Source organism: Fundulus heteroclitus, chromosome 21, assembly GCF_011125445.2.
Source record: "Fundulus heteroclitus isolate FHET01 chromosome 21, MU-UCD_Fhet_4.1, whole genome shotgun sequence".
NCBI classification, from domain to species: domain Eukaryota; kingdom Metazoa; phylum Chordata; class Actinopteri; order Cyprinodontiformes; family Fundulidae; genus Fundulus; species Fundulus heteroclitus.
In genome coordinates this window covers 19619430-19636161 of record NC_046381.1, presented here as the reverse complement: position 1 = coordinate 19636161, position 16732 = coordinate 19619430, and the positions used below count along the sequence as shown (strand labels likewise).

General features: G+C 38.6%; 1 protein-coding gene across 4 annotated transcripts in view; it reads left to right on the top strand.

Annotated features, from left to right (window-relative positions):
* Positions 1-16732, top strand: part of cntnap2a (contactin associated protein 2a) — a gene marked incomplete at its 5' end in the record, with an annotated part of 289852 nt that overhangs the window by 65402 nt on the left and 207718 nt on the right. For 2 of the 4 annotated variants that reach the window (XM_036124791.1, XM_036124789.1), the window contains 3 exon segments: positions 3063-3206; positions 5249-5510; positions 16243-16392. In XM_036124791.1, coding sequence (XP_035980684.1) covers positions 3063-3206; positions 5249-5510; positions 16243-16392 — 556 coding nt within the window. 4 annotated transcript variants of the gene reach the window in all.

The following is a 16732-nucleotide window of genomic DNA, read 5'->3' as shown; positions in this document are numbered from 1 at the left end:
TCACCATCTTTGCTGCCCCGTCGCTTCACCGACTTGCAACAGCATTTTAACTTCTCATCACTGGTGGTCAGTAAAGTACATTGATAATAGACAGGAAATTAAATATTGGCATATGGGGCTAATCGATAAAACTCAAATAATTAAAGCCAGTCATTAGTGAATGTAATTTGTTTGACTAACACTGAAAGCAGGAAACTGATACTGGAATGCATACGGGCGTAGGAGTTGGGCAAGCATGAGTGCAGTGAAAGCCTATGTGACCCCACAGATTTGTTCAGATGTGTGTTTGTTAGTTGTAAGTTTGAATTGATACGTTGGTGTGTTACTGTGTTCCCCTTTTAGCAAATATTGCTGATATGGCTAATCTATTCCAGCGTTAAGTAGGATGCCGAGAAATGGGGCAGGACAAAGCTCAGTCCAATTAGAACTGAAGCTGGATGAATTAAGGGATCTTCAGGGAAATCTATACAACCGGGTGTACTGTACCACAAGGTTTAGTGAGCGTGAGTGTGTGTTTGTGTGTGTGTGTGTGTGCGCATTTGAGAGGGAGGGGTTTGTGGCATATCCTGAATGCATCCACATTAATTCTCTTTACACACTGCACAATTGTGACTAGCTTTTAGTCAACGTGTACCTCTGTAGTTCACACTTCCCACTGTGTGTGTGTTGTTGTTGTTGTTGTTTTTTTCTGGTTCTCTTTGGCTTCCAGCTTGTAGACTAAATATCCGGGTGCATCAAAGTCCACCCTTGGCAGTAATTACAGAGCTTGCTGGAGCATAGCCACAGCACAAACAACAACAGGCGTTCACACACTGACAGACAGACACATTGACTAGCAGTCACATGTCCTCCTCTATTATCTTAGCCTCCTTTAGGGACCCGAACTCTGCCTAAGAAAAAAAGACCAAAAAAGAAAAAAGCAGAACACATGTACAACTGTAAAAAATGTGAAACACAGTGTACATTTTCACCCACACCTGTGTCCTTCAGCACTTCACACTCCAAGCTTATTTGTTACTCTCCATGGCTTAACCTTTGTACTCTACATGTCACATTTGTTCGCAACTAACCATCTAGCATCTTCTTTCTTTGATGCCTTCCTTCACAGCTATCGGGGTCATGTTAAGCAAGGCTTTCTCCATTGTTCTGTGAAAATGGTTTGGATTTACAGTCGTTAATAATAAATGGGGATTTTGGTCAAACTGTTGTAACACATCCGCTGCAAATTAATTCATTAAAAAACTTTTTTTTTCCTAGACCAAATACTTTTTTTTTTTTAGAAGGTTTGCCAATGCCATAACATTGGGTGTATTGAAAGGAGTTTTAAAGACACATGCATAGCTACATGTAAGATATGTACATGTCTTTTTTCTCCTCGATGATAACAGCTCATATTTCTTTAAAACATAAGATCAGTAGTGAAGTTAGAATGATTCTGGCAGCATATATGTATTCTGGTCGCTGCGTGGAGGAGCCTGGTGGCCACAGTGGGGGCTGATCCATGATGTCTAGGTGGTGCGGATCAATGTAGATTGATCATTACAGAGTTTGAAAGCAAACCTGGTCATGCTGGCCTCATGCCAGGGTTACACCCCCATTATGCCCACGCTGGCTGGCTCGCCAAGCAGCTGCATTAAACAACCCAACAATCTATGTGCCAGTTAACACATACTGTTCATGACCAGACCCCTTACATAATGTATATTGATTGATATGCACCGGGGCTGCATGGAACGGTGCTCACAGCTGGAGAGTAGCCCTGAAAGTCCAGCTTGCACATGCAGTGGGCCGATTGCTCTGAGACCAAAACAAAGCTCGAGTTTTTTTTGCAAATATAAAGCGAAATGCATTTGTTGCTCCTTTTATAAGTGGTTTTGCATCTAATGACAAGGAGAGGGAAGTATGTCCATTGTCCATGAATCCTCCTGAGAGCAGCTACTGAGATATCATGTTGCACAAGGTGCTGCATCAGGTTAAAGTTATAGCTCTGCATAGCATGTGAAGTTGTTTGCAGGGCTCTGTACAGAAAGCCTTCACTTGGATCGTCTCGTGTTTCTGATGAAAATACGGATAGTTATATTTGTCCACAGTAAGGCTGAAACCTGAAGTTCATGGCTCAGAGACCTCCAGATTGTTGATTTCCTTAAACAGACATAATACCTGTTGTGATAGAATTTGTGTATGGCTAGGAGAACAAAAGGGACAATCCATTTTTAGAACTTCTCATGCACAATTGACTTCACACTGAAATAAAGTTTTCAAAATTTGATCCTGTCTTGGTCCTGGAGATAGTAGGGCAGCCTTACTCCTGTATGAAGTGAGTTTTAAAAGGCATAAAGTGCACAGGTTCAAATAAATGACATGACGGGCAACTAACAATAGTCAAACAGTATTGACAGTACTTCACAGCAAAAACTATTATCTGAGTTGTTCTGTGTAAAATCCCTTGCGGGTATTACCAGAGGTCATCAAAAGATTTCTTCCCTGCCTACGCTTTCCTAGTCTTTGATTGCAGACCCGCGTCATTATTATAGACATCTAAGTTGTCCTTCTGCCTTCAGTCTGGTCCACAGCACATAAAATTTCTTTTTTTGGGATGGAAAAAAGGTCAATTTATTGACATAGCCTGTCTGATATATTCCACCGCCTCATGGCTGTTTTGTTGACATATTTAAACCTAGTCTGTTGACAGAGGAAATGTAAAGCAATCAGTTTTAATCATTGGCAAACAATTCTGGCCGCCATTATAAACAGACCCACATGCTATTCAATGCATGTGAATGTATATATTCTCTATACTTTCTCTACTAATTTTAATTTTATTTTATCGTGTTGTTGAACTTTGAAACAGTAATGATTCTGTCGTTAAGTTTAATCATCAAGTAATGAAAGTGAACCCTAAACTTGGCGATTAAAGAAGTTTTAATTATCATATGTTGCAACAATGTGCCTCGTTGTATAAATAGTAATTATTGGCTTAATTTAAAAACATAGAAATAGCTAACTTAATATAAAATCATTCATATTATGTTTTCTTCCCTTTTCCCACTGTCTCTGTCTAGTTGAGTTTTGGGGGTATGCCATACAGTGGGAAGCCTGTGGGAGGTGGAAGAAAAAACTTCAAAGGCTGCATGGAGAGCATCAACTACAACGGAGACAACATCACCGACCTGGCCCGCCGTAAGAAGCTAGACACTTCAAGCTTTGTAAGTGAAATTTTCTTTGTGTGCACACACGTAGATGCAATGAATTTTTTGAAGCAAGGAAATGTGAAATTCTACTCATAATTCCGCTAAAAACCTAACCTGCTCCAAGTCACACTAGACTTTGAGTCAACATGGGCAGGTTTGTCAATTAATTTACTTGAATTGTTGAAAGGATTCATGAATATTGAGACACAACTTGACTTATTTTTCAATCAATACAAAGGGAACATTTCACACCAATGACTATGGAGCAGCGTTTGATAAACATGCAGTATTTTAGTTGCTAGAAATACATTAACATCACTGTTACGTTTTTTTATCAAATATTATAAAATTATCATTTTGATTTTTTTTTCTTAAGCGGGGTTCTTCAGGGTTGATAAGAGTAATCAGTATCTAACATACAGCAGATGTTCATTTCATCACAAGCTTGGGGTGATACAGGGTTAAAGTGTTTAACTTATTTTTTTAAACTAAACCAGATTTACACAGGTATTGCCCTTGTTGTAGGGATAAAGTAAGCATGTTTGGTTGTTCCTTGTGGTCTGTTTGACATGAGGTTCAATTTGATTTTGCTCCTTTTAGACAACTTTGGTCATTGTTAAAATCCACCTGTTGTGCCAGTGTTTTTAAGATCATCACAATTTTGGGATCTGCCGATTATGTGCAGGGTCTTCTTAAGGAATGCTCATTCTTGGCTTTTCCATGGTGTTTTTGGTCTGTGTGTCTTATATGTGCATTAAAACCGACGTCTCACCAAAATCTTATTATGGCTGCATAATGACAATAAAGATTCTTGATTGGGTCAGCCATATTGCTGATGCTATTGATTTGCAACCACTGGCTAATTGGGACACTTTGTTAAATGTCCGTTCAAATGCCATAAAATACAAATGACAACCATTTCCCAACCTCAAACTCCAGATTTCAAGGAAAACGGTGATTGTCCCTTGTGGTTTACTGTCGAAAGGTCACATTCAAACACCATACTGAGCACAGCAACATATTTGAATATAAATAGCTATTTTCTTACACTTAATCTCTAACAGAAGCACACTGTTATTTTAAATGTTACCTAAAGAGTGCTCTATTTTAAACTCCTAGTCAGAGGCTCATACTTATATCGACTGCCCTATATCTCCTGGATAAGGGATGCGGCTGTGTTTGTTGTGCTGGGCTTAAGGTCCAGTGATATGGGGTGAACTGCTATTAGTCACTGAAAACTAGCTTTCTATGCATATATTCATTGATCTGTGGATGTTTTCCATCTAACTATAGGTTATATTTCTATCATGATTGCCAATTAAGTGCTGTTTTGCCCTGGATAGTAAATAATCTTTGAGTCATCTGTCCATGTCTTCCATTGTGCTTTAGTGAATGATTTTACACAACAAAATGCATCACTAGAGCCAAACTCTCCACAGGGATAATATTACATGTGCATCAGATCTTTAATCTCACTTCCTTTTTATCTGCATTATTACACATCGCATATAATGTATTTTATCTATGGTGGGCTTTTTGAATAAATGAAGGCATTAACAAACTTCACCACAGCCTCACCTCTAGGTATCCCTGATTCACCCAGTCATTTATTTCTAATCAAAACATAGCCGTTCTCAGATTTTAGAGAATCAAACATGGAAACACAATCAGGTAAGGCAAACCCAGTAATGAATGTTTGCTGAAGATTTGATTAAGAACACGGGGTTGAAAAAGCTCGAGTGAAATTAGCGCCCAAGTTCCAGAGCAGTGCCTTTTTTTTCCCCAGCAGCCAGAGGCCTGCCCAATTCCAATTTGAAAGACAATGTGAGCCATAGGGAGACGATTTAGTCGAGTGTGAACAGTCCTACAAGTTAGCAACTTTGGGAGATCTGAGGTTAAGAGGTTATATTAAAAGCATCGGATGCCCGCAAACCCTTCAGTTGATAACATTGTGAATGTGTGTTTTTAACGAGTTTGCCTTAGTAGTTTAAATGGAATTGCTTTTATGTCGTCCTTTTATTTTATCTCTTCTTTCTTTTTTTTATCTGTCCTAGCAGCGTAACCTGTCTTTCGCATGCGTGGAGACGCACACCTTCCCAGTGTTTTTCAACGCGACCAGTTTCCTGCAGCTGCCCGGTCGAGCCAATCACGACACAGTGTCTGTGGGCTTCCAGTTTCGCACGTGGAACCCCGACGGCCTTCTGCTCTTCAGTAATCTCGACGACGGCACTCTGGAAATCTCCCTCGAAGACGGCAAAATCATAGTTCACATTATTGTTGCAACAGCAGCCAAAAATTACAGGGCGGACTTACAATCAGGTGGGTTTTTCCAACACAAGTCACAGCAGTCGCCTTTATAAATACGTTGACGTTGTTAATCTTGACGCATCAATACAATCACAGAATCAGACTAAGTCTTAAATCCTATTAATTCAAATCAATTTCTCTTGGGATTAGAAAGTACGATTCAATTTGGTTTATGCCATTAAAAAAATCATCTAATCAACCAATCATCATTTAGACATCATGATGCATGTTAATGTCATTTATTTTCCTAACCATCTGAATAATTATGCTAGCATGACGCTTGCACTAATAACCGTGGAGCTGTAGAGTGTTTATTACCATTCAGTGACTTTCCATACATATTATTGATGTTTGGTTAAGGGGAATGATTTAAGAGCCAACAAACACATTTTTAGTCTTACGTAGGAAACATTTGCACATGAAAACAACAGGGTGGTATGTTTGTTAAATTGGTTTGCTTGATAAATCTCTAGAAAGCCCTTGTCTTAACAGGGTATTGATTTAGGTTTTCAAGCTATGCTGACAAATGAAATGACCTTAGACGGGTTTCCCAATTGATATTTTTGTTGCTGATATGACTAACTAGTTAAATACTTAAGCTGACATGATTAATTTTTATCAAGTTAAAAAAAAAAGAAAACAGCTTTATTTAAATAGCTATAAAGTCAAATATTTGGCTGGAATTTTTCAAACACTGAAAAGGGAGAATACGTTTTATTTTAGTGTTTAATGACCCCATTTCTTTTTCTACTCTTCTCCAACTCCTCTTATTCTCTCTTTCCTTTTGGAGTCTTGATTTTGCCTTTCATGCTTTCTCGGCTGTATCTTTCGTTTTCCTGAGACACACTTATTTATCCTGTCCACTGCTGCTATAATAGACTATTATGCCCAGGGGTTAGGATTACTATAAAGTTACCCTTCAGGCTAACCGAGCTTGAGCCTGCGATTACATCAGTTACTCAAATTCATGAACACAAACAGCCCACATGCACTCGTCTTTTTTTGAGTTTCTTACGAGTTTCTGTTAAAAAAAAAAAACTCACTACAAATGCACAAAAAAAAAAAGTCAAACGAGCAATTAACATGTTAGTTAATGGAAAATAAATCACAACACCTCATTAAGCAGTTGTTGATAAAGAGATGTTCAGTTGTAGATTTTTATTGTTTTGGGGAAGAATTTGTATTTAAGTGTACTTAAACAACAAGAAATACCCTTGTTTGACACTATATCTAAATACTTGTGGGGAAAAGTTAGCACACCCCAACCCCTAACAGCTGGTGTTTCCCCTTTGGTTAAAATAACTTCTGTGGGTCACTTGTAGCCACCAGTCTCTGACATTGCATGGAAATTTACCCCAGTCCTTACTGTCAGAAGTGAGATGTTTGAATTAATTTTCTTTTCTTTTTTGTTTCCTGTACAGTCCTCATTTCAAGTCACACCATGCCACCTCAATGACATTGAGATCTAAGGTTTGACTTGGCCCATGACTTTCCATGTTCTAACTCTCCAAACCTCTTTTTGGGATTTACTGAATGACAGAAACAGGACAAACAACCACGCATGCATGCAGTCCTACCTAAGGGCAATTTAGAGAGACCGATTAGCCATTAGTCATGTTTTTGGACGCTGACGTACCCACGCATATGCAGGGAGAACATACAATGCATGCAAAAAGACCCCAGGCCGGGATTTGAACTCTGTACTCTTCTTGCTGCAAGACAACAGTGCTGCCAACTGCCCCACTGTGCAGCCCTTCTGTCTTCTGTCCATTAATGTTTCAAAAACAAATTTGTTTCACAACTGTATATATTTTGTCTAACCTTTATATTATTAGCCTAAACCATAAACCTTTAGCTGATAAAAAAAATCTTAGGCTTTACAGTTCTTAATTTAGATAATTCCAAAAATCACTATCATAAGCACCTGATATGTATTCTGCACTTCTAAACCCTTCCAGCGAAACTAAGAATTAAGAACTAAGTGTTTTGACCCCTAAAATAAGACAACTCGCTAAACTGTACTTGAATTAAGATGATGGGGAGGAGATGTTCTTGTTTTAAGTGCAAATGATCTTCCATTGGTAGATCATTTAATCTTGCCCACTCAAATCAAGGACAAATACACTAATTCCAAGGAAATTTTCCTTATTTTTAGTTTCTTTTCTGGAGTGCTGGGACCGATTTCATCTTTGTCGTACATGCTCCCCTTAGGTAGGATTGCACAACAGTTTAGTGGTCTCCTACCACCTGTTAGCAGACAATGTACAACTTCATTTTTCCTCCAAGACATCTGAGGCCCATAAATTGAGCTCCCTGACCAACTGCCTTTCACATGTAAAGCAGGGGATGAGTGATAATTGTTTACAATTAAACGCAAGTAATACAACGATTCTCATTATTGCCCCAGATAGCTCCATCCCTGGCATTAAACAGCACCTAGGCAATCTTAGCAAGGCAACAAAATATGGCTTGAGAAACCTAGGAGTAATTTTTGATGAAGCCATGTCTCTAGAGCATCATATAAAACATTTACTAAAGACCTGCTTCCTCCAGCTGCATAACATATCTAAGCTGTGGACAATCGTCTCTAAAAATAAGCTTGAGATGTGGATTTGTGCTTTTGTTTTGTCACGTTTAGACAACTGTCATAGCGTGTTCACCTGTCTGAACAAAACGAAGCTGGCCCGTCTACAGCTGGCACAGAACTCTGCTGCTAGCATCCTGATGTGCAGTAACAGAAGAGCCCGCATCACCCCCTGTTTTAAAATCTCTCCATTGGCTTCCTGTAGCTCATTGTATAAATTATAAAATTCCAGTTTCGACATTCAGAGCGCAGCATGGGCCCCTCTCTACCTCTGTGACTTGATTCCGCCGCAGAGTCCGGCTCGTAGCCTGAGATCCTCAGAGCACAATCTGCTGACGGTCCCTCACACTCGCTTTATGACCCAGGGGGACCGAGCTTTCCAAGCTGTTGGACCAAGACTGTGGAAAGAAGTGCCGCATTACCTGCGATCACTGGACTCTGTCGACACTTTTAAAAAGCAACTAAAGACATTCCTTTAAAAAAAAAAAAAAAAAAAAAAAAAAAAAAAAAAAAAAAAAAAATTTTAGCCTCACCAGTCCCGGGACTGTTATGGCTGGTTATTTTGCTGTGATGTGTTTTAAATTTTTAGATTACATTTTTGTTGTTTTTTATTTCTTAACTGGATTTTACCGTGAAGCACTCTGTGACTGTTGCCTGAGAAAGACGGCGTATAAATAACATTATTTACAGATAAAAACCCTTCCATACATGCTGTTTAATCTATAAAAGAAATATCAATAACAAGCAATAAAAGCTAGAGGTACAGCTTTAGGCAAATTTAAGTTATTCTTTTTTCAGGAAACAAAGGTACCATTAATACAGAGTGTGGTCCTATCAGGACCTTAAAATGTTTATTAGTATTGCACTTTTTTAATCCTACTCTCCCCAGTATTTTTAAATGTATGTTAAATGCTTATTATCACAATATACTTTCTTCTCCCCCATCTTGCAAAATGTTTTTTATGTTCTGCCAGTTGGCATCCCACAATTTCTTTACTTTCTTAAGGATGAAATACATCTTTATTTAAAGGTAGAGCAGTAACAGGTCTTGTAAATTATTCCTCCTTGTCCAAAATCAAATAGTTTTCCTATGTCAAAACTGTGCATAAATGTGCGCTTATCTCGCATGCTTGTCTTCCCAACCATGATGTCAGCTTGAAGTAATAGGATCAGTCACACATGAGATGAAAACAGGAAGCGTACAGTATTACAATAATGGAAATGCCTGGGGGCACACATTTAAGGGGGAACCGACACTACAGCCACCCTCAATTATAACACTAGATTGTTTCTTTCCTCTTGGGTGTGTGTCTGCATCACTGTGTTTTTATGCAGATTTCCATTTGTATGAGTGTATGTGAGTGCATGGGCAAAATGACTTGCAATGACAATATTCAGAGGCTTTATGAAGCTGGCTTTGAAGTTGTGCAAAGCTCTTCAAATTACCTCAGAGGGCCCCATAAATTTATTTTAACCAAAATTCATGTATACTTGATCTAAATGTAACTGACCAGAAAGAGACAATGAGAAGAAAATGGAAGGAAAAGAGCCACATCATTAGGAGTTCAACAGACGGCTGAAAAGAGCAAAAGAGTAAAATCATAGGAATAATATCCAATGAGCAAAGGGCTAATATACTTTTCACAGATTTTTTTTCCCCCTATGTTTTATTTATTTCTTAACTTGGACGCAGAAAACCATCTCTAAGGCTTTTAATGACTACAAATCTTTTAATGTTGTTATTCTAGCTACCCGACAAATGTTGTATGGCCAAGAAAGGCTGTGAGCAAGTCCACCATAAATCCCTGTATCATCAGAAAAATAAAATCAATGATTTTCTTTATCAACCATGGATGATAACAGGTGAAAGAAGTTAGTTCTTCCTTATTTGAAAGTATTGTGATACCCCTCTTAGCAGAACAAAGGATATAACTCTGCATTGATTGTCTGACCAGCTACTTTGCTAATCCCACCCCACAAGAGGCTTTGCCATTAAACTAGTAATACAATCTAGCATTTTATTTCTATCTAGATGGTTATTTGGTGTACAAATGGGTATTTCAGTTTCTTAGGAGTTCCCCTTGTTTTGCACATAATAGTTGGTTGCCTGGCTTGCCTTACTACTGTTGTTAAAAGCAATGGAGGGAAATAAAAAGTTAGCAAATTCCCATTTGGACACACACTTAGATGCAAAACCTTTATACTTAGAGAGGGGTAATTAATTCTTTAATGTTCTCCTGCAAACACTGCAGTGGTAGATGGGAAAATCACGTCACATTGCAGACACTGAACCAGTGCAGTGGGCAGGTAAAATCTACATAATCAAATGTATATAATAAGGTCATAAATGTATTTATTTTCATAGGAAAACTTCAAAATCATTCATTTTTGCATAGGTCTTTAGAATAACAGTATTTAATGAAGTTGGATGTTAAAAAAGAAAAGCATTTTACACATGAACATAGAAAGTGACAAAACCTGGTGAATTATATTTCTTATAAAATGCATCACAAGTTAAATCAACTTAATTAGAAGAAATCTATGTGGCAATCACACTGATGTGTTGTTGTTTTTTTTTTGCCATTCATCTGGAGTCATACCTTTTTTTAGTCAACTTTCTCATTTTATGTTATTTTTCATTTGGATTATAACTTTTGTAGTTTAGTCATTTTGATGCCATCCACAGTTGATCACATTTTCAGAAATTGATTCAACTCAATAGAAAACATTTAGATATTACTTTTATCTATTGGAGATTTATGTAACAAAATATGCAAACTAATATACAATCAATCTAAGTATGTCAATACTTTACTGCTTTAGACCTTTTAGATTTAATTACAAATGTGCATTTCCTAAATTACTATGGTATATATGATTTTTTCCCTGAAAAAATAATGAATTAATAATAAAAAAGTACCTGGATTTTAACCTGTTCTTTAGGTCACTCTTTACCGTGATTGCTGAAATGTCTTGAGGGTGGATACGTTTTGACCGGTCAATATTTCAAACACTATAATTGGCAAAAGTTAGCATTTTTATTAGAAAGGGTTCCATATTTGTCTCATGTTGATGTTTGCAAATGTGCGTGGTTTCTCAGTACCAATTAAATGGAAAAAACCGCGGGAGGAGTGTATTTCTACATGGTGAAAAGATCTAAACTAAATACCCATATCTTATAAAACAAAATTCTATTTTTTCATTTAATTTTTTTTTAAATGGAATGAGGATACATTTTTAATTTATCAATTTCAGACGTGTTAAATCATTTCAAAAGGGGTCATTAAGAAACTAGTAATGATATGACATAGCAATACATGTCTGGTCAAAAAAGACAGAGAGAGATCCCTAATTTCATGGCTCTTACTGTTTAGATATACAGACATCTCTCTTTCTCTCTCTCTCATAATTGTGAGATGCAGCAATTCTAAGTACAGTAGAGATATTCCCCACAGGTCCCCTGAAGGGGACGTGACAGTAGAGGAATGTAAATCTTAGCCATGTCCAAATCCTGCGTAATGCTACAAAGCTTACAGTAATGCAGACCTGTGGTGTGGATGACACCCGCCAATATTTGTGAAGACTCTGTGACAAGTGAAGCTTCAGTATTGAATAGTCTTAGATGGGCAGGGGAGGCTTTGGAGCATTCTGACGAAGTAAGCTTTAGGGTTTCCGTAAAAACAGGATGTAACCTTTTAGATGAAACATTTAGAATGACACAAAAAAATACCTGCTTTGTTAGATTTCTTTTCGTTACTCCAGAAATCAGGCAGCATTACTGAAATGTGAGGTTATCTAGGGGAACGAGGTACATGTTTTGAGTACTATTTTGCTGATGTAAACACTTTTCATTTGACAGATTGATTAGGTAATACCATTATCAGCTGATCATTTAGAATAGTGAAAAATGTGTCATTAGTATTCATTGTGGACTTATTCTGAGGGTGAGGCATGCATTTACTTTCTGTGCTTTCCCTCTCTTGAACAACCTCTCTCTCTCTCTCTTTCTCTCTGGGTTTTCAGTCCATCCTTAGTATTCCTCAGCTTCACCCTCTGATCCACCACCATGTGTCTCAGAGCTCTAAGCTCATCCTTGATATCATTCCCAGTTTGTCTGTCCATCTGTAAACTTTGTTCAGCGTCTCCATCCTCTCATTCAGCACATGTTCCAGTCAGACGGGGCAAAAACACCAGCAGCGGATCGTTCCTCGTTGGTAGACCTTCTTTTCAGGACAGAGGTTGGAAAGCAAATTGGGTGTTTTCTGCACACATGTGCTATATTTGAAACTGCACACTGGCCATTGGCAGCTATGTCTATCAATCAGAATCATGCACGCTTTCTGATGCTGTGTTTACTGCTGATTTAAAATTTCAAGCTAACCTTTACAGTTACAATTACAATACAAAATACAATTTTAATGGATCCTTTTGAAATATATCTATCAATTGGCTTAAATATTCAAATTTACAATGTGCAATTATTAGTTTTATTTTTATAAACAGGCATTTCAGTACCTGCGTTATGTACGACCAAAATGGGATGACAGTGAGCATTTCCGTTTATGAACTGTTTTTATTGTTTGTCATCTTGTTTTGGTATAAAGTATTTTAAATGTAATCAATAACCAGTATTTATTTTCATGTGACCATATAAATTATGTTACCAATAAATGCATTTTCCTTTCCTAAGATATACATAGCCACATGCTATAATATTCAACTTGAGTTATAATGACTAATGTAAGTTAAATTACATTACCTTAAAATTTTGAAAATAGATCTAATTGCATTGTGTTTTTTTCATTTTGTTAATTATTTTGTGAGTTTATCTCTTCAGTTTATTCCTTGACTGTGAAAAAACATAAATATAATAATAATTCTTTCAGAGAGCTCCTATCTTAGAATAAAAAGTTTTAGCTCAAGAGTGATTCAGATAGCTGCTGCGACCGACTCCGAGTGAGGGGACGACAGAAACTTTTATCTTCGTGAGGAGGTGTGGTTGACCCCTTTGCTAGGTGGGATGCTGTCTTTTAAGCTGTTATTGGTTGATAGTACTAAAAAAGTACACACACACACACACGTATATATATATATATATATATATATATATATATATATATATATATATATATATATATATATATATATATATATATGCTCTTAGTTATCAAAGGAGAGAAATTAACCTTAATTGGATGAAGAAATGTGTGCCATGATGGTGAAACTCAAAAATTAAATAATTGTCACACAGCATCAAAACGTTTGAACGTACCCTATCTTAATCATAATTTTGATTTGCTTATTGCTTTGTGTACTCGCCATATTGGTCACTTTACTACTTGATCTATTTGATATTAATGTGAACTCATCTGGCAGCATTTCACTGTGATTGCCTGCTTGTATAAAGCGGTTATATTTGGCAAAAGGACCAACACAAAATGGAGAAAAAAACAAAGCTGTAAAAAAAACGAGCGGGGCAGTCCCTCTGTCCGCACAGCTCTGGGAGGAGAATAGAGGAGTGTCCGAGGGTAAATTGTCCGCAAATAGGCGGACTGTAAAACGCATTGCAGCAGATCGATGCATCTTTTTGCCTGCGCGTCTTGGTGCGTTTAGGCACCAGCCTGGGAAGTGAGAAGTGAGAAGTGCAGCCATCAAAAGCAAGGAGATGGCATCACACAAGCAAACTTCTAGATGACTATTTAGGGTTCCTACATAATCATCAACAACACGGAAAATACTTTCTCACCTCTTTTATCCTTTCTAGAGTTTGTATTTACTGTATAGAGTATTATTATTATTTTAACGAAAATGTGCCATACTATTGATCATTTATTGTGGGTTTATTCCTGTTCTGAACAGCAATTATATAAGCTTGACACCAGGTAAAGATGCTTATTTCTGCTGAGTGTGATGCACTCAGGACTGCAAGGGGCAGCGCAACCAATAAGCTCAAAGATTAACATCTTCCAACCACAACGTCTTACTTGGAAGCACTGAAACTGACAGGAGCAGCAACCCGTAGGTAAAGAGAGATGCACCGGATCCATTTCACCTGTCTGCACAGCAGTTGGCAGCTCACACTTTCAGTCACACTGTGAAGGACCAACTCCTGCTGTCCAGTCAGAAACAGCAGCCGACATTTCCTCAAAATGTGAATTTTAGGTTACACTCTGTATGTCACATTTTGCGTGTTCAAGCGCCACCACCTTCTGTTATAGCATTCAGAATAATTTCATTTAAGATGGTTTTGTTGTTTCTGGAAAAGCAGGTCTGTGTTAGTAAGTTAAAGAAATACTAAAATAAAGTGTAAATCTTTTTTAAATATCCAAAGGAGGGAAGGGACACCCTTACAGCCCTAACTGCGAGTGAAAGAGGCAACAGATATTTCAAATTGTGACATTTGGGGTTTAGATTGGCTTTTGTGAGTGCGCTGTGGTACATCAGGAAGTTCTGTACCGCGGCTTTCACTGATAAGCTCCATATTCAAAGCTAATGCAGGTGAACCGATCAGGGGACAGTAAGGCTTTACAGCGCCTATTTTCCATTGCATTAAAACCGTTTTAACGAGAGATGTGATGGAACACAATGCTAGAGGGAGATTTCATCTAACAGGCGGGCAGAATGTTATCAAATTGCTTTCTATCAGAACCTATTGTGTGTGTGTGTGTGTGTTATCATTTACACAATGCGGAGCTTATTCATTGTCTGCAATTACTTTGGGGTTCGACAACCTTCGGAAACCACCAAAACCCACTACCATCATCCCCCTCTGCTGCTTGCCAGAGCTGGAAGAAACGTAGTTTTATGTGTGCTGTTCTCGTCTTTCTGCATATCCAACCTGCCTGGCCTGAACATGCTCAGAGTGAACACACTCGCAGCAGGCGGGCATTTTGGCCCTTAATTTCTTTGGATACGCTCTGACCACATACATATCCACACATACACCAGCACACCAGGTCTCCCTGCTGAGGAGGGTTGATTAGTGCGGACTCCCTGCTGATATGAAAGCGAGGGTCGTCAAGTGCATTCTGGGAAGAAATAAACAAGGGAAATGTGTGTCTTGGACGCGCCGAAGAGTCTCACACACACACACACACACGCTGCCAAGCACAAAGTAAAAGAGCTAACCGAAGCTAGCAAAAAATGCTGTCGCACATGTGGTTCAAGCGTATTGACACAAGTAGCATGTCAAGTTATGCGTATTGATTGGCAGGCGGATTCACTCTGCTGAGGATGATTTGCAGATGACCGTACCTTGAACCTTTGCTGCAGTGTCCTCAATATTGATACATCACAGCCAGAGGAGCGCTCGAATGAATACAATTGGGGGAAAAAAAAGGAGTTGTACTGTACTGGATTGGCAGAGGAGACTTGGGGTGGGGGGGGGGGGGGGGGGGAAAGTTAAAAGCAGACATATAGAAAGGGAAATAAAGACAAAGTTGCAAGGATGCAGGCAAGGATGGAAGAATGGATCGGGCTTGGTGTCACTAAAGGTGATGCATAGAGGAGAGGGTGAGGAGAGTGAGCGGGCTTCTCTTTCAGCTCCACTAGTAATACCCCTTTCCAAAACATCACTCATATTTAATGGACAGCTACAAGGGAAAGGAGGAAAAGGAGAACACATGCCTCGCATTCACCCGACACACACGCACGCGCGCACACACACACTAACATGACTTACACAGAGAGCGACGCACATTAAAGACGAAGAGGCGCCGAGACCGAAAAGAGCCTGAAACAGGTAGAATGATATGGGATTGAAAGGAGGAAGAGAACTTGAAGACTTGAGGGGCAATCTTGTGCAAATGCATCCGTGGTATAAGTAAAGTGCTTTTCGGATTCACACTGATCGAAAACACAACAGGGCCGTGAGTGTGTGTGTGTGGGGGGGAATTAATGCTTTAAAAAGCAGATGGGCAGAAAGATGCAGCCAAACATGACAAAAAGAAAAAAATTATCAAACTTTACAGCGTGATACTTCGTTTGAACTGAATGGTTATTTAAAATTACATTAAGTTGATTGTTCATCTCTGTTTTTTATGCCTTTGCACTTTATGAAATATTTACTCCCCCAACCAAAAAAACAACAAAAACAAAAAAAAACCGAGAACTTTTGTGTTTTCTAAAGAAATATCTCTCACCTCCTCCCCAACTCACCAGGCTCAGGTCTAAATGACGGCCAGTGGCACGCCGTGCGTCTGGTCGCCAAAGAGAACTTTGCCATGTTGACGCTGGATGGCGAAGAAGTGTCCGCCGTGCGTTCCACCTCACCTCTCAGCATCACCACCGGAGGAACCTATCACTTAGGAGGTAAGAGCGACCCGAACGCCATCACGGCAGGCGTTGACGCGCAAAGTGCACCTCATTCCTTGTCACGTTACCCCACAGCAGCTGCCAGAAAGATACCGAAGTATAACACGTTGGGCACGTGAAGACTGAAATCTTATTTTTCATTGTTTACACAATTTAAATTCCAGCTTTTAGCCTTCACAAAGTAGTGTCATAGCATGTTTAGTTTTAAACAGGAGTGATAAAAAGTGATACAAAAATGGTTTCTAAACAAAAAAGGCAAAAGACAGAAATTGTAAAACTCTACAGTTATTTGGTTTTTGCCTTTTAATGCTTCTGTGTCTTCGCTACACCCAGTGCC